This window comes from Trematosphaeria pertusa (assembly GCF_010094035.1).
Source record: "Trematosphaeria pertusa strain CBS 122368 unplaced genomic scaffold BU26scaffold_12, whole genome shotgun sequence".
NCBI classification, from domain to species: domain Eukaryota; kingdom Fungi; phylum Ascomycota; class Dothideomycetes; order Pleosporales; family Trematosphaeriaceae; genus Trematosphaeria; species Trematosphaeria pertusa.
In genome coordinates, this window is record NW_022987223.1 from 1,082,556 (window position 1) to 1,099,903 (window position 17,348).

The 17,348-nt window shown below is 54.2% G+C and overlaps 6 protein-coding genes across 6 annotated transcripts; 3 read left to right on the forward strand and 3 right to left on the reverse strand.

The window, feature by feature from the left end:
• Positions 1 to 681: 681 nt before the first annotated feature.
• BU26DRAFT_607872 (uncharacterized protein) lies at positions 682 to 3,684 on the reverse strand. Its single transcript, XM_033835793.1, has 3 exons — positions 2,803 to 3,684; positions 2,120 to 2,746; positions 682 to 2,067 (listed from the first exon to the last, which is right to left on the reverse strand). Exons 1-3 carry the CDS (start codon positions 3,471 to 3,473, stop codon positions 801 to 803), a joined length of 2,565 nt encoding a protein of 854 aa, XP_033680678.1. The 5' UTR covers positions 3,474 to 3,684; the 3' UTR covers positions 682 to 800.
• A 256-nt stretch (positions 3,685 to 3,940) lies between these two features.
• On the forward strand, positions 3,941 to 5,154 carry BU26DRAFT_433130 (saccharopine dehydrogenase; the record flags this gene model as incomplete). The annotated part of the gene is made up of 2 exons (XM_033824015.1): positions 3,941 to 4,399; positions 4,450 to 5,154. 2 exons carry the CDS (start codon positions 3,941 to 3,943, stop codon positions 5,152 to 5,154), a joined length of 1,164 nt encoding a protein of 387 aa, XP_033680679.1.
• A 200-nt stretch (positions 5,155 to 5,354) lies between these two features.
• On the forward strand, positions 5,355 to 7,762 carry BU26DRAFT_73771 (HET-domain-containing protein). The gene is made up of 3 exons (XM_033836285.1): positions 5,355 to 5,879; positions 5,928 to 6,168; positions 6,233 to 7,762. Exons 1-3 carry the CDS (start codon positions 5,555 to 5,557, stop codon positions 7,638 to 7,640), a joined length of 1,974 nt encoding a protein of 657 aa, XP_033680680.1. The 5' UTR covers positions 5,355 to 5,554; the 3' UTR covers positions 7,641 to 7,762.
• BU26DRAFT_553511 (aldehyde dehydrogenase) lies at positions 7,706 to 9,684 on the reverse strand (the record flags this gene model as incomplete). The annotated part of the gene is made up of 4 exons (XM_033832211.1): positions 8,855 to 9,684; positions 8,416 to 8,801; positions 7,892 to 8,365; positions 7,706 to 7,842 (listed from the first exon to the last, which is right to left on the reverse strand). The coding sequence occupies exons 1-4, from the start codon at positions 9,352 to 9,354 to the stop codon at positions 7,706 to 7,708; spliced, it is 1,497 nt and encodes a 498-aa protein (XP_033680681.1). The 5' UTR covers positions 9,355 to 9,684.
• A 249-nt stretch (positions 9,685 to 9,933) lies between these two features.
• On the reverse strand, positions 9,934 to 11,399 carry BU26DRAFT_73765 (glycoside hydrolase family 7 protein). The gene is made up of 2 exons (XM_033836284.1): positions 10,679 to 11,399; positions 9,934 to 10,629 (listed from the first exon to the last, which is right to left on the reverse strand). Exons 1-2 carry the CDS (start codon positions 11,276 to 11,278, stop codon positions 9,979 to 9,981), a joined length of 1,251 nt encoding a protein of 416 aa, XP_033680682.1. The 5' UTR covers positions 11,279 to 11,399; the 3' UTR covers positions 9,934 to 9,978.
• Positions 11,400 to 14,692: 3,293 nt separating this feature from the next.
• Positions 14,693 to 16,392, forward strand: BU26DRAFT_73844 (ankyrin). The gene is made up of 2 exons (XM_033836286.1): positions 14,693 to 14,740; positions 14,819 to 16,392. Exons 1-2 carry the CDS (start codon positions 14,728 to 14,730, stop codon positions 16,330 to 16,332), a joined length of 1,527 nt encoding a protein of 508 aa, XP_033680683.1. The 5' UTR covers positions 14,693 to 14,727; the 3' UTR covers positions 16,333 to 16,392.
• Positions 16,393 to 17,348: the final 956 nt, after the last annotated feature.

Here is a 17,348-nt window from a genome sequence, read left to right on the forward strand (position 1 = left end):
GGAGGAAATAATGCGATATGCGGGGTTGACAGCAGGCGGTAGCGACAGCGACAGCGACAGCGACAAAGAGAAGCATGCGATGCTGGCGCCATCTCACCCATCCGCCAAACGTCGCTGTGATCTGCCGCGTTACTCATCCGATCGGCGGCCTGACGTTGAGACTTAGTCTCGTGTACCCGCCACGCAGTTGCAACGGTTCGCGGTAGCGCGCGTCGGGGTGCAAATTTGCGACCGAGGCTCACCCGGCGACCGGGGAGAAGTCCACATGGAGAGCCGCGTCCTGGTTGTCAGTCAATACGGGGGGCACAGGTCTGATGGAAGTGGCACCGCCATGGTTCGATTCGGATGACGCTCGGCGATAAAGGGAGGGTATTTGAAGAGTGAGGCGCCGAGGTCGAGCGGAAGCTGCGAGACGCAGTTCCTTGTTGGAGGAAACACTGGTTCGTTGTAGCCGTAAGCTCGAAAGGCGATGCGGATGCGCGGATCAGGTGATTCGCCGCCCGTCGCCGGGTTGGCGTACATTATTAGTGGGTACGTCGGAGTTTTGATAGAGCGAAGGCTGGATCTCGGATGTTGCTGGTTTATCTTGGTAGCCACCCTGCACTCGCTAGGCCTATGACGAGCGCATATATGGCATGGCACGGCAGAGCCTTTCGTTCTCTGAACCCAAAGATGGGTGGAGGTATGTCGAATGCTATGCGAATTCTTCTACATGCCAGTACATGATCCGACCTTTTGCTCTATATGCCATGCATAACTCTAATCCAAATGCACGCTACATCAACCCAAGACAATGCTGCCTAAGCAGCTCTAGATGCGACCCTCGAACTCTCAGCGTCGCTACCAAACTCTTCTTCCATCCTCTCCAACTCTGTCAACCGTAATGCCTCCTCCACACTGTTCACAAAATGGCCTCTGCCACCACACATATCAACAATACCGCTCAACTCAAAGAGATGCCAAACAGGCGATCTTTCATGCGGCACCCTGCAGAAGAAGACCTTGACGTCCCGCTTGACGTACGATTCGACGATCTCGCAAAGGATCTGGGTCCCCGCGCCATCAAGGGTTGTGACGCCGTGGACGTCGAAAATGATGTTCTTGTTATGCTCTTCGTGGCGGACTCTAGGAAGAGCAGGGTGTGCGGCACTCGTCCCGTGGTCTTCTAGCCTCTTCAGTCTGTTCTTCAGACTGCCCGTGTTTGCAAAGGTAAGCGGCTCCGGGATCTTAACAATAAGGCAGCCCTCAATGAATTCCACGCTGTCCGGATCGAGCTCAGCATTCGTGAATTTGTCTGTGGTGCCTGGTACGCGTCCGAGAATCTGAATGCGCGGACGAGTAGAGTGACGAATCAAGCGGAGGATTGAGAGTCCAATACCGACACCAATCCCGCGCTTCAGATCCCAGAAGATGGTGACGATGAAGATAACACCCATGAGGATAAGCTCCGACCATCCACGGATCCGCCAGAAGAATTTGATGTCGTGCGGCGCTTCTTCGACGAGGGAATAGGCGACGACGGATATCATCGAGCAGAGGACGCCCTTGGGTAGGTAGTAGAAATATGGAAGGAGGAAGCAGGTGCAGAGGATTGTGATGATCGAGAGCATGATAGAGCTCACGGGTGTCATTCCGCCCGTGGAGGCATTGACTTTCGAGCGCCCATATCCGCCAAAGGCAGGGAGCGCCATGAAAAGACCGCCGGTGATGTTTGCTGTCCCGAGAGCTATGAGCTCACGGTTTGCACTCAAGGGCATCTTGACGCCGTCTTTGGTTTTGTCGCCGCTGCCGAGCGATTTCGCTGCCACCGAGGATTCAAAGAAGCCGAGCAGAGCGATGATGAGGGCCGTGTTGATAGCATCGGATGCGTATTTAAGATGTGATGTTTCGAAAGGGAAGTGAACGGAGAAAATTCTGCCGCTTGATTTGACTTCTCCCAGAATGCCAACGCCTCTTTCGTCCAACCGAAATTGCGAAACAATGACTGCTGATAGAACTACTACCACAAAACGGTCCGGTATGTAGGCAACTGAGGGATAGCGGGACTGGAGTCTTTTCTTGAATTCCCTATTGGTGCATTAGCAAGACTTCTAGGGCATGGGAAAGCGAGCCAACTTACCTGAAAAACATAATGATGCCAAAAGCGCTGAACGAGATCGCGCAGGTAAGGCCGTGGGCATTATGAACGTTTCGAAAGAGGAAGATGAGTTTGTCAAGACAGCTTCCGTGAGACACCTGGTCTGCTGCAAGCTTTGCCAATCCCATTTCTGGGATGAGCTGGTCAACGAATATGACGACACCGATAGCGCTGATGAATCCTCGTAGAAACGGCCGACTAAGGACATTGTCCAAGAACCCAAGTCGGAATGTCCCAGCTAGGAATATGAAGGCGCCTGCAAGGCAGGTTACTATGCCAGCAATTTCAGCGTTCCGCCTGCCGTCCGTATCCCCGCTTGCTCCTTTCTTGATGTTCTCGCGAACAACTTCGCCAGTGAGGAGCGAGCCAGGCGCCTCAGGGCCCACAACCATCTGGGGACACGACCCAAGTATGCCGTAAATCAGAGGGTTTATGGCGAAGCTATAAAGTCCATGTACCGGAGGGACGTGAGCGAGGTTCGAGGCATACGAAAGAGCCATAGGGATATAGAAAGAGGCCATGGTCAAGGCCGCGACGAAATCGCCTTTAAGATAGCGCCATTCGTACTGCTGCACCCAATTTATGATGGGGATGTAGTACGCAAGATACCTCACTTTGTCAGCTATTCTGTTTCATGCGTATAATGAAAATTATGGCCTACTCACATGATCCTGGGATGCTTTACCCCATGCTTTCGGGCAAGGTACTTTGTCGTGCTCATCTTCTGCCCTTTGCCGCCTCCAAGCAGACCGTCAGCGACAGTGTCCCCTAGCAAAGCATGCGTTGCATCAGCAGGTTCCCCCGTCTGAGGATCCACGCTATTCGGATATCGACCGCCAAAGCCGTTCTCTGAGCTCATGCTGCCATAGCTCCTATGCGACCAGGGTCGCGGAGACAGGGCGCCATGATTGCAGCCCTCACTTCCGCAGCCAGATGCTGCATCCCAATTCTTGTGGTTCAGGAGCCGTGAGCGAACCGTGGGCTCGAGATCAATTTCTAGTATGCCGGCGCCGACTTGGGGTGGTGCGTTTTCGTCGTTCGAATGCGCAGAGGCGCGATCAGGGGCGGGCTGGATACCGTCGGTGGAGAACTCGAGATCGTGCGGCGGGGAGCTACTTGACGCGTGTGGCTCGTCGTCGCGGAACGGCCTACTATGCATCCTATCGTCGGGTGAACTAGACCCTTCGGAGGGCACATAGACTTCCCTCAGCTGGCTCGGGATGGTGGGTAAGTGAGCATTATGCCTCCCGCTAGTAATAGAGGAATTGCGGGAGCGCGAGTGCGACGACGAGTGCGCCGATGACGTCTCGCCCGGCCCGTCTCTCTTCGGCGGCATCGTTTATGGCGTTGCGGCGGCAAGGCTTATCGCTATAAGCGGTGTTGTGATTCGACGGGAGATTTTCTTTTCTTGCGTTCGGGACCAGTCGAAAGAAGGCTCGCTGCCGGAACCATAACGCTCACCGACGGGGCAGAAAATGGGTGAAAGCTTTGGTTTCAGCGTCCTGCCGCATCTTATTCCAGAGGGAATAGCCGACCAGATGACGGCGGTGCATGTGTGGAGGTCATTCTTTGCTCGCACGTGCCGGAATAGAAGCCCCGCTAGCGCCTCGGACTCGGAGTGGGCTCGATCTGGCAGGGATCTGGCAGCTTGGCGGAAAAGTTCCCATCTGTAGAGTCATCGCAGCCAGACGCCTGCCCTCTCCACTCCGATCCTTCGCGAGCAACGCACATATAAGTACTGGATCCTGGTCGCGCAACTCCGCAGTCTGCAATTGACCCTTCAGCATTCCCAAACACCCCACCATGGCCTTCCCGACCCTCCACGCCCGCGCTGAAGCCAAACCGCTCGAGCATCGCTCCTGCCTCACGCCTACCACGACCAAGCAGCTCCTAGAGGCTGGATATCCAGTGCTGGTTGAGCGCAGCCCCAAGGACCCCAACTATGCCCGCATCTTCCAAGACGACGAGTTCGCACAGGCTGGTGCTACGCTCGTCGACGAGGGCGAGTGGGAAACCGCGCCCGCCGATCGCATCATCATCGGCTTGAAGGAGCTCCCGGAGGCAGAGACACCTCTCAAGCATACATTTGTACACTTTGCGCACTGCTACAAGCAGCAGGGCGGTTGGGAACAGGTCTTGGCGCGGTTCCCTCGCGGCGGCGGAACGCTCTACGACCTGGAATTCCTCCAAGACAACACAGGCAGGAGAGTCGCTGCGTTTGGATATCATGCCGGCTTTGTTGGAGCTGCGCTCGCTATCAAGGTACTTCCGCCGCACGGTTTTTCCAGATCATGCCACTGACCGGCTCACAGACCTGGGCATGGCAACTCACCCACCCCAACGGCGAGCCACTTCCTGGCCTTGAGGCCTTCACCGACGGACGTGGATACTACAACAACGAGGGTGAGCTGATTTCACAGCTCAAAGAGGATGTTGCGGCCGGCGAGAAGGTTGCGGGACACAAGCCGACCAGCTTGGTGCTGGGAGCACTGGGACGCTGCGGGACTGGGGCCGTCGAACTCCTCGAGAAAGTCGGCTGCGCAGAAATCAAGAAGTGGGACCTGGCGGAGACATCAGATCGCGACGGACCCTACCCCGAGATTATTGAGTCCGACATCTTCGTTAACTGCATCTACCTGTCCAAGCCCATTCCGCCCTTCGTCGACATGGAGAGCCTTAAGTCGCCGAACCGCAAGCTTAGCGTAGTGTGCGACGTTAGCTGCGATACCACGAACCCGCACAACCCAATCCCCATCTACAGCATCAACACGACGTTCGACAAGCCCACCGTGGAGGTTCCTGTAGAGGGCAGTGGCCCGAGGCTATCGGTCATCTCCATCGATCACCTGCCGTCTGCCCTCCCGAGAGAGTCGTCCGAGGCGTTCAGTGCCGCTCTGTTGCCTAGCTTGATGGCGCTCAAGGATCGGGCGACTGCTCCCGTATGGCAAGGGGCTGAGAAGCTGTTCCAGGAGAAGTGCGCAACCCTACCGGGCGGCGTACCCCAGAAGGAGGTCTAGAAGTTCGCTAGTGTTTCGTTTGATACCAAAAAGGATCTGCACGGCTAGATAAAAGGCGTTGGGGGGCTATTCGCTGGCTTCCTTACTTTGCTGCATCATTGAAGAATGAGTGAGTTGCAAGGTTCTTCGTGCACGTTGCTTGCAGTGTGGTCTGATTTTGAACCGTGCTACATCAATGTTGAGATAAGAGACATTCCAGCCGGGTTGATCATCATACTGCAGGAGCCGCGAACCGTTACCGCTGTCCCTACACAAAGTCCCCGTGGACACCTGGGCAAATGTGGTTGATTAATACGAGCCATCCCGTTTTTGGTTAGCGCGGCTCAGACATTCCACCTTCCCGAGGTCAGCCTGCCCTCTAGTATCACACTTCCCTCTGATACTTATCCCAAGTTATACCATGGGTGACCTATCATGGGGTGCAACACCTTATCCGCTTCTCCCTACCTGCAGGGTCTGTCTTGGCGGTGTCCCCGTCCGCATCTCAGACCTCGAAAGAAGCTCCCAAGCTGGCTGTGCCTTTTGCGCTCTTCTAGATCAAGGCATCGCGCGAATTCGACCGCAGCTTACCGAGCAGTTAGATTACGGTGAGAAGTTGGATGCCGTCTATATCTATGCCAGTAAGACGGACGCGCACTTTGTGGTCGAATTGGGAAGCTGGTCCTTTGGGTCTAGTGCATCTCTGGAGGTCCATTTCGAGGTATTCGTAGATACCTCTACAACAAGTTCATATACCTTCTCCGGTCCTTTAGACCTACTCTAATAGTTTCCAGATCTCGGAGCCCTTGTTCCCACATACAATATACCCCGCGATGTGCCTACCCGGCTTAACCTCGCGCGTGTTGTCTCCTTCATTCGAAAGTGGAGCTCTAGCTGCGATAGGTTCCATCCATTTTGCAGTATAGAAGGCATACCAGAGCTCCCCAAGCGCGTCATGAGCATATCTTCACGCAACAATCAACCAATCAAGTTAGTGGAGCTTAGCGGAGTTCATGCTCCGTACATCGCACTCAGGTCGGGTCATTCTTCTTCCCTCTCACGCTTGCACAGCACACTGACGTCAAAGTGAATGAAGTAGCTACTGTTGGGGAGCTTCGAATACTGCTTTGAAGACAACGTCGGAAACGCTACCCATCCATATGGCCGGAATCCCGCTCGAGTCGTTTCCGAAGACATTTAAGGACGTCATCGCCATTTGCAGAGCTCTGGATATACGCTATCTATGGCTCGACGCTCTGTGTATTATCCAGGACTCGACGGAAGACTGGGAGGTAGAATCCGCCAAAATGACTGACATCTACTCTAATTCTTATCTCACTATCGCGGCCTCTTCCTGTGCAGATACTGCGCATGGCCTATTCTCAGATAGATGGACTTTGATTCTGAAGCGCGACGAACCACTATGCCGCATCGAAACTGGATCTGTTGCTGTTGAACGCGGAAACGACACTTTCCGACTGCGGCCGCGGCTTTTTACCGCCCACACGCGATTTGCTCAGCTGGATAATGCTCATCACCATTCTGCGGATGCTCCGCTCCTAACGAGGGCCTGGGCATATCAGGAACGATTGCTCCCTTCTAGGACGCTGCATTTTCTCGCTGAAGAGCTTGTATGGGAATGCAAAACGGACCTTCGATGCGAGTGCCGCGCTCTGGATGACAGGAGCCTGATAGCCGCAGAATTCGAAGGCGACAAGCAGTTCAAGCAAACCTGGCATGGAGGATGGCTAAAGCCTCTCGTCGCTAAAGTGGAACGGCCAGGCCTCATTTACGAGGATTTTTCAATGATCTGGATGGACCTAGTTTCCGAATTTACGAGGCTAGATCTGACCTACGAAAGTGATCGTTTGCCGGCGATTTCCGGTCTGGCAGCTAAACTCACGAATACCTGTCTTGGAGACTATCTTGCGGGAATGTGGACTAATATGTTTCCCGTGGGCTTGCTTTACGAAAGCAGATGGAGCGCTGGGGATTTTCCCGGAGATCCCAAATATCGACCGCAGGCGCCAACTTGGTCGTGGGCGTCTATTCCTCTGTCCGGGTCGAACGGGATTTATTATGATCGCACGCTAAGTAGGCGCTTTAAGAGATGCCCATACTTCAAGGTGCTCAACGTAACAGCCAAAGTTCTGGGAAAGAACCCCTTTGGCTGGGTGCAAAATGCTCTACTAAGTGTCCGTGCACGATCGGCGAAGTGCGTCGCGGTCAAGGGCCGGGACGGCGCCATGCGCTTAGAGAGAATTTCACGGGAGGATGATCCAGCGCACCTGGTCCTGGATATTCCTAATTCTGTGGAAAACCATACAAGGATCATATTTCTCTACCTAGGCTCGGGTCAAGGGCTCGCCCTCCAGAAGGTATCCAATGTCCGACACGAAGCCACGACCTACCGCCGTGTTGGCATTGCGAGATTCCCTCTAGATATGCAATGGAGGAATGTTGACTGGGAAGACGGCATGGAAATGAGGGATTTTGACCTGGTATGAGACACTGGGCCGGCCAAGACGCCTTTCTCTCCGTTGCTCCGGCACCGACGTCTCCCTCGAATTCCTCAGTGGCCGGACAGTATACCGCCGGCACCGGAGGGGTGAAAGTATAGTGTCTTCTCGACGCTAAATTCGTGGATCCCCCAGATCGAATTCGACTGGCCCCAACCAGACCCCTTAACACCCCGAATCGGCGCGCCGGCTTTGTACCCGTCAGTATCCGGGGAACAGAGGACATAAGAATTACTTACGGGAATCGGTGAGGGTCACATTGTTGATATGCACCTGGCCGTACTCGAGCTGCATCGCCACATTGTATGCGTGCTCCCAGCTAGTGCTGTGGACTGCGGCATTGAGTCCGTATGCGGAATCGTTGGCTTTCGCTATCGCGTCCTCATCGTCGTCGGCAACATAGACGGAAGCCGATGGTCCGAAGGTCTCTTCGTCGGCGATGCGGGCTTCTTTTGATACATTCGTCACGAGCGTAGGCTTGAGGCTAGTCCCGCTCAGATATTCGGGGCCGCCGCAGAGGAACGTCGCGCCCTTCTCTTTCGCATCGACTAGGAGATCATATGCATGTGTCGCCGACTGCTTGCTCACAGCGTCTCCTGCTTTCGGGATCTTTGACATTGTCGCTGCGAGAATCGGGACGAATCTGTCGTACACAGACTTGTGTACGATGATGCGTTCGGTCGAAAAGCAAAGCTGGCCATGGTCCATGACGGCTTCTGAAGTCAGTACGTGTCCACCACAGACGGGAAACTGGCGGGCTCACCACCCATGGCACAATACATGGCCGTCTTCTTCAGATCTGCATCCTCCAGCACAATAGCCGGCCCTTTCCCGCCCAGCTCCATCAGAATCGGCTTCAGATACTTGGCGCAAAGCTGACCCATCTTGCTTCCGACAGCCGCGCTCCCTATGAAATCAATTTTCCTCACAGCTTTATGAGAAACGATGGCTTCAGACACGGCTACAGCGTCCTCTCGCTTGGCTTGGATCATGTTGATGATGCCTTTGGGAATGCCGGCTTCTTCGAAGCATTCCAAGAGCATGCTGTGTGTGCGAGGGCATAGCTCAGATGCTTTGACGACGATCGTGCACCCGGCCGCGAGGGCCATGCTGATGGCGCGGAGAGGCAGAATGACTGCGCCGTTCCATCTGCACGTCTGGTTAGCATTTGCTCCGGTCTAATGAGGCAAATGAGCACCTACGGCGGAATTATCAACACAACGCCCACCGGCTCCCTTACCACAACCGTCAACCCCTCCATCTCATTGCCATCCGGCCCCGTCATCCGCTGTGGCACCGTCCCCCGAATCTCACTCGTCGCCGCCGCAATCTCCCGCACATATATCGGCCCGAGCTTGACGTTCGCACCCGCAAACTCTTTAGGACAGCTCGTCTCTTTCATCTGCCATCCCGCAATCTCCTGCGCCTTCGACTCGAGCATGTCGGCGGCTTTGAGGAGCAGTTGGCGCCGGAAGGTAGGGCTTGTTTTGCGCCAGGATGTGAAGGCTGAGGCGGCTGCATCGCAGGCAGCCACTGCGGTGGAGGCGGACGCAGATACAGCATAGTGGATCGGTTTGTCTTCGACCGAGGAGACCACGGGGAAGAGGGAGTCTTTGTCGCTGATGGGGACGGCGGAGCCGTTAATCCAGAGCGGGACGACCGGAAGCCCATCGGGAGCTTTCTCGTGGTTGACGAAGACCATTTTGGATATTGTGTGTCTAGTCTATAGAGTTGCAAATTTGACGCGATGTGCGATGAGAACGGTGTGCTTCAGGGCAGACTTTATACCAAAGCCATGCATGCGTATACCGAGAGCCCGCATCCTCGCGGACCACGTTCCACGATAGCCCCCATTGGCCAGGAGCATCATGGCGATGTGACGCATTAGGCCCGCCGTGCGTAACCCAAGCCCGGCCTTGTGGGGAAGTATTATGTCCGCTCACTCGGGCGTGTTGTCAGCAGAGAGTATGTTTGGATGGGATTACGCGGCGCAAGGCCCCATGTTTCTAGCTTGGCTTGGGATTGGGGAACGGAGTCTTGGGGAGAGGTGGAATTGTTTGTTGGTGGGTCGCCGGTTCGGCGACTCGTTTATTCGTTTACCGCGGCACGTGGTCGGGCCGGAAGTACCTAGGTATGTGCGAGGTGCATTCCAAGGTTGTGATACTGGCTGTGGGCGTGCTGGAGTGTACGGCTGTAAAGGACAAGTCATAGACTCCTCACTTCATTCGGGCGGCTAATGTGTTGAACATGATCCGAAGACAAATGTATTTACAAATGCTACTCGGCTATCAATCATTCATCTGGGGACCGACTCTCGAGCAGCTGTTTACTCTCTATCCCACCTGTTGAGCCTCTTCGTGCCGAAAGTCGTACCGATCTCGCCCCACTTGATCTGGCTGAAGATCACAGCAGGCGCCTTCTCGACCTGCTGGATAACCTTGGGATCACCCTCGGTCGCATTGCAAGGCCCGGCGTTGCCGCTATCGAGCCAGTTCATGAAACCGCCCTCATCCCACCAGATGGACATAGCAAGCACCATACCACGGCTCATCGCCTCGCCCATACCCTTCATGGCACCCAGACCCATGAAGGTCTTGGCTCCATTCTTCGTGCAGTAGTCGTCGTTCATGGTGACGTTGAAAGCCGCATCCTCAATGACCTTTCCGCCCTGCACGTACTTGCGCACGACCGACGTAAGTACGCCGTCTGTGGCTGGGAACTGCGTCACGACGGTGAACGGCTTCGAAGTGTCAACTTTGAAGTTCTGGCCAAGACCGTAGTAGTTCTTCTCCCCGGCGGCATAGGGGTTCTTGCCGCAGCCGTTCTTGTCACAGACACCGGCAGCGCCGCACTCGTCCCCAGTGCAACGGTAGAGACCTGGCTTGGAGCAGGTGTGCGGTGCGACTTGGGTCGCCCGTGCGTTCGCCTCCCAGATGTCGAGCTCGTTGCAGCAGATACCCTGGCCCTTGATGTTGCCCTGATATTCATTAGTGGGGATATGGAGCAGCTAGTGAGCCTGCACTTACAACACCGTTGACCCACGGGGTCGTAAAGCACTGAGCATCGCAATATCCGGTGCCGTATGCGGCACCTCCGGGGTTGAGCGTGGACTGGCCACCGGTCGCCTCCATTTCGGACATGTACAAAGCACCGTTCATTCCACACGGCAGCTTGGACATGTCCACATCGAAGGTGAACTCATTGCCGGTCAACTTGATCATCTCGTACTTCTTCTCATCTTCCGCGAGGAGGTAGATGCGCGGGCTTGCAACGCCGTTCTTGCCATACATATTCATCGTCAAGGCTCCACCCTTTGTTGTAACTCCGTAGTCGGCATAGTTCTGGATGCCCTGCATGACACAGTTCTTGGCGCAGGTCGCTTCATCAGGGCATACGGCTGGGTCGGGCGGGCTTCCCCAGTTACCGCAGCCTTTGGCGGTGTTGTCTTTCTGGTAGATGGGGTGCGATGCGGAGTCGAGCACGAGCGCAGTCTGCTGCGACTTGCAGCCGCCAGCCTTTGTGCACTTCCATGTTGTGAGCTTAGGGTGTACGTCGGGACTGCCAATTGGGGTTTGAGCAGCCGTGAGGCCCAGGAGGGCCGCGGCAATGAGCGTGTATGGAGCCATTGTGGAATAAGATACTGGTCAACGATCTCGAGAATGATGGCGACGAAGAGCCACAAGGAAGGGGAAACCCAATCGAACTTATACTCGCACGGCGTATCCGTCGACGAGCCGGACCGGCATCACGACAGTGATTAAAGCCACTTTAACATCTTCAATTCCTTGCAGAGCGAAGACGGACGAGAGCCCCAAAGTACCCCCGAAATTTCCCTTTCCAATCGTCGAAACATTGTTCCGGGGCCTCTCTACGCATTGGCGAATCGCGTGCCTCGTTCTCCTGCGTCGCCTGTCCAGATGCCTCGACTACATAGGCTCGTCGTTTCGTATCCAGCACGCGGGGAACAGGCTATCCTCAATCGGCCCGGAAGAACACCTTTCGAAGATTCTATAATATCACATGAGGCGGCTCTCATTTGCTGCTCATATGTGCTCGATATTGCGGTTAATTGCAGAAGCCCTTGGCATGCGAGCTGCCCCAGGTTTTCGACGTGCCGAGGGTCAGGGTCGGCCATGCTTGGGCGGAGCAAGATCTGAATTCGCGTGCTCTGAAGCAGGCTGATAGATTGCATCGCACCGGCGGTTGAGGCGACGGGACGGGAGGGAAATGGCAGGTGGGAAGACACGAGGGGCCCGCAGTGGGGTTGCTAGGGAATTTCGGCGCGGGATGCCTGGCGGACGTCGTGCTACGAGCGGCGGAGCATGAGAGAGTCTAGATCAAAGACATCATAGATCGCTCTATAATTTCGGCAAAGATATAGATAGAATTGTAAGGAGATAGATAGCCGCCTTGGAGACTGGTTTGAAAATGTGTGATCTGCATGCGACGAGCCATACCTAATGCGGGCTAGCTCCGAAGAAAAGACACCACGCAACCTCACGATCTCTCCCGTGCCACACTGCCAACCATGCCGTTCCCCACGTTGAACGATGCTTTGGAACGGGTCGTCCTCACACCTACTTGGCCGTTCTTCCTCCTCGCTTTCGCGAACCGCCCGCTACCCCTCGGGTTCTGCATCATATCACGCGGGAGCATAGAATCCTACAAAAGGGGGCATTTCAAGAAGAGTCGAAGTATTAGGCGCTAAGGTTAGAGTATGTGTGTAGCTGCTCGAAGCTGCTGATTACTTGCCAAGCGCTCACATGTCAGAGTATGGCGTATCACGCCGAAGAATCTGACCTTGGAGAGCGTCTGAGGTTGCGCTTAAGCGTCTGCGCAGCTTGGAGCTATAGACCTAGCGGACTTCGATCGACCCTTATTTTGTAGCGCCAATTAGCCGTTACTACCGTCGCGACCAACGATGCAGCGAATGAGCCAGGCTCCTCTCAGAGCCTCGCGTTCGGTAGGCATTCGGGCTGGCTGGGGGAGGAGGGCCCATTACCGCAGTCTATTTAGCTCTTTTTTTTTTCTTGCGCAAAATGGCTGATTCCCTCGTCTGAAGGCGCCCGAAGAATCTTAACAACTGTCCAATTTCTATATTTAGCGATCGATGATCGGGAGTCCCAGGAGCCGTTGTCCTTCAATTCTCAGCCCTCAGGCAATGACCCTTCACCTAAACTTTCTTCATTGCTGATTTACAAATTAGTTGCGATTCAACTCAGTCGGGAGATTCAACAAACATGAGAAGTACGGGCTTCCAGCTCAAAGACCCTCGCATGGACGTTACGCCCCCGATGTGTCTTCCACAAGTGTAGCAAAAGCCCGACCACCGCGACATAGATGGTCACGACTGCCAGCACTACGCCCACTATGTTGAATCCGAGGGCTTCTTTTGAAGTGGGGTCTGGCCCAGACATGTTTGAAGAATTTTAAGCCTCCGTATTAGGCTTCAGTCGGACCGTCCCTCTCGCCTGTTAGTATCGAGCGCGTTATACTGCGATATGAGCTCACCTTGGTTGGGTGAGACCTTGCCCACGGGTTGTGACGCTATAAAGGTTAGCGCCGTCAAACGCGGGAAAGGAATCGAGAAGGACCGGATGTGAGTAAGGAATGGGTTTCAGAAGGCTCATGGTTTCGGCCTTTCATGCTCTACTTATATTCGAGCTCCTTCCGTTCGCACTGCGCCCCAGTTGGCGCAGTCGTGTTGTTCCCACCTAGGAAGACTGCCTTCTACGCCAGTATCCGAAGGACAATCCTGCGCGATGCGAACATTACCTGACTTGGACGCGGATCGATATCAAAGAGACGACGCGGGAATGCGACAGGCGCATGTGCAAAGTTTCCGGGTGAGGGTGTTGAGCGTTCGATGCGCGATTCGCTAGAATACTATGAATGCGACAGCTTGACGCTACATGGAAGGTGACGCCGTTGCAGGCGGGGAAGGGGAACTGGTATCCGATGCGCGCCCGAACAACCATTGGCTTGTCCAAGACCTTCTGCAGACAGCCTTGGCCCTTTGGAACTCCTAGTGCGAGCTGTCGAATTCTTCGTAGCTGCATGTCGCTCATTTCCGCAACCACTTCCATGCTTGCGAGGGTTTAGCCTCCTGTTGGATAACGCTCCACAGGTCACTGCATGCATCGAGGAACCACAGGGCGAAGCCACCTAGGTTAAAGCGAACTGTGCGCGATTGGAACGCGGAAGGCGAAGATGCTTCCGATGCAGCATTGTCGACGAATGGTGAGCGCCTGTGCACATAGCCGCTTCCGCACGAAATGTGTTGTGATGCTACTGAAGGATCCCTGCGCGACTCGCTGCGATTGTTCTGCGATTGGACAGCCTTGCTTAACGACACGAACACAGCACTTGTTGGACGCCTTACTCGAAGCTACATGGTACGATACGCAGAAGGCAGAAGCGTTAAAATTCGTCGTATCTTGTGTCTTAAGGTCTATACTCACCCACCTTTGACTAATTCGACCGTACCATCAGTGGCGCAGCTACAGAAGGCCCTCATGTTTTCGAGCTCTTCATCGACCACCGCGAATTCGTCTACTCTTACTGCAGGTCCTCCAATGCTAGCTGGCTCAGAGCTGGCGAGACGCCCAACTCGTAAGAAGCGTTTCAGCCTTGACTTCTGGAAGTGCTCTTGCTGTCGCACGGATAAGCAAAAGGTCAGTCCATAGAGTCTTATGATAGCATCTTCGAGTCCCGTTCTGACTGACCTAGTGTTTACCGAGTAACCGTCAATGGCCTGGCGAAAAATGCCAACGATGTCTGGAGCGTAATCTTCCGTGTTCAGAGCCTCAGCGAGTAAAACTAGCAAAACGACGTCTTTCGAAACCGAGTGCGACACCAACGGCGACTATTGAGTTAGCGAGCGGGACCCTCAGCAACGCCTACAGCGTCCCATCCCAGCCAATATCAGTCTCATCCCAAAGCCCGATATCTTCGACTCAGGCTGATGTTACGCTCGCGAACCCTAGAGACTTCGCGTTCTGCTCTGCAAACGACTTGGGCGCGCAGCGACTGTACGTATTGTAAAATATACGAACCTTTGCGGCAGGGATGGCTTATGTATAACAGGGATGTATTGATCCCCATTAAAAAGATCATCAAGATGGCGATCGGTCAGCTGGAGGCGCTGGCTAATGACATGATAAGACCATTTGAGCATGTTCCAAACGGCATCGATCACGCAAAATGCCTGGATGGGGCTTTTCGACTTCTCGACGAATTTGCCGCCCTTGTCAAATCCGAGATACGCACCACAACTAGCAACGATCCACTTTTGCTCGGCCGAGATACTCACAACGAGTATGGGCATGCTAGAATATCAAGTACGGCCGACGAGGAAAGTTTGCAACGAATGCGTCAAGGAGTAACAAACCTCCAGACAGCAGGCCTGTATGGAAGCGCCTTCCTCCTTCAGATGGATCAAATGATGAAGTACCCAACACAGATCGACGATGCGGACAAGCAACGGTTCGAGGAAGCCAGAGGCCAGTTTCTGTCTGTGTGGCATAGCCCTCCAATATATCATGAGATAGGCCAGAACGCGCCGAAAGAACTCCAGCTCATGTCTTTGGCTCTGCCACATCTGCCAAACGGGTCTTTCGGATACAACCCAACCATGGTCGATCTGTTTCTTCAGGACAGACTATCCAGCCTTGAACCTGCAATCAGACACGATTGCCTTGGCAGAACCCCCTCCCATATCCGGATCGATGCAGGGATACACAATACAAGGTGGTCAGATGCACACGTCAATCATAAGGACATTCTTGGACGGACGGCATTGTACTTTGCATGCCGGGACGGAAACGAAAAGCAGGTAAAGGAGCTCCTTGAAGCCGACGTAGATATATACGCGCAGACATTTACTGGCCTTTCGCCATTGCACGTCGCCGCATATATGGGTTATACTTCGATATGTCGTTGGATCTGGCAAAAACATCGAGACAAGGGTACGGCCGAGAATGGCTGGAAGGCTGCGGACTGTACAGGTCGCACTCCGCTGCTTTGCGCCGCAAGCACTGGCCAGCACGAAGCAATCGAATTCTTCTGCAACATCCGGCCCCACATCTCGGTTGCCGACCATGTCGATTGCTACTGGAACTCTGCTCTAGGTCTCGCCGTCCGCGGTGGCCATCTCAACGCTGTGCGCATCTTACTGAAGTACGGATTCTCCGCAGATATTCCAGACAAGTTGCATCGCACCCCCTTCTGGTATGCCGTGCAAGGATCTGACTACAGAATCATGGAAGTCCTAGGCCTGGGTAAGGTCGCGAGCCCCGACCACAAAGACATCAATGGGCGTACGCCTCTAGCCGAAGCTGCAAGAAATGGAAATATAGAAGCTGTCCAGTTTCTCCTTAGCCTTAATGATCAAGATCCCCTAGGCAGCATGAAGGGCTCACGAATCAGCTGGAAAGTGGATCCGAACTCGAAGGACCGGGATGGAAAATCTCCACTCATTCTAGCGACAGAAGCTGGCAGAACGGACTGCGTTGTGGCCTTTTTGGCGCAGGATTGTGCGTTCCATCACGAGGATTACGCTCATGTTTGCTCAATCGTGAATGCTCGGCAGGATTTCGAAATGGGGAAGGCCATCAAGAAGTTCAGCTTGAACTCGAAATGGAAAAAGAAGAAAAGCTCGGAATTGACTTGGATTATCTAGTTAATAGCAAGTGTCTCAGAATAATGCAGAGAGAAGCTCATCTAGAATGAAGGAATATATGAAGAAATTAGTAGATATTTGATTCGTTGCCAGTGATACTTATCAACCAACTAAGATATCAAGCCGTAATATTATAGCAGCTGCCAAAGCGTCTTCTGTATATCGTCCCAATTCCTGTTCGCCGCAGGCGCGATCCCTTCCGATCCCTTAGCGGACATTGCACCCAGGAGAAGATCTACGCATTCTTTATGTCCACCCTGTAACGCTGCAGTTACAGGACTCCTTCCTAGATTGTCCTGCGAATGCGGATCAGCCTCCATGATGATCCCCCCTCGTGGGCCTGGGGCTTTGAGACTGAGAAGATATCGGATACCCTCCGTAAACCCTGCCCTGGCTGCTTCGGCAAGTGGAGTGCACCCTCGCTTGTCTTTGTGGTCGACGTCCGCCAGTGAGCGTAAGCATTTCATAACCTCGAGACGACCTTCTGAGACAGCGTACCAGAAGGGCGTACGGCCGAGGTGGTCCTGCGCATTGGGAGAGAAATCGTACCGTAGAAGAGAGCGGATAACGCCGACGTGGCCGAATTGTGCAGCGAGTCTCAATGCGGCTATGCCATGGCCGTCTATTCTCCAATCGCAGTCCAGTGAAGACTCATCACCTAAGAAGCAGTCGACGATGTTTTCGTTTCCGCAACTCGCTGCCCATTCGAGAAACGTGCGACCAGTGCAGTCTGTCGAGTAAACGGACTGTAGGTCGGGTCGCCAGTCTCGTAATATCTTTCGAAAGCAATTTATCTGACCTCTTCCTGCCGCAAGATGGAGCGCTGTTATGCCTGTGACGGTTGGCGCGTAGGCAGCTGCGTGCGCTCTTATGACTTCATCGACCAGAAATTGGTCGTCCTTATAAAGAGCCAAGTGCAGGGCAGTGCGACCGAAGACATCGCCATCCATGACATGAGATTCGGAACTCGGATTGCGTCCGGCATCATGCTCCAGATGCGAAGTTGTGCGACCAAG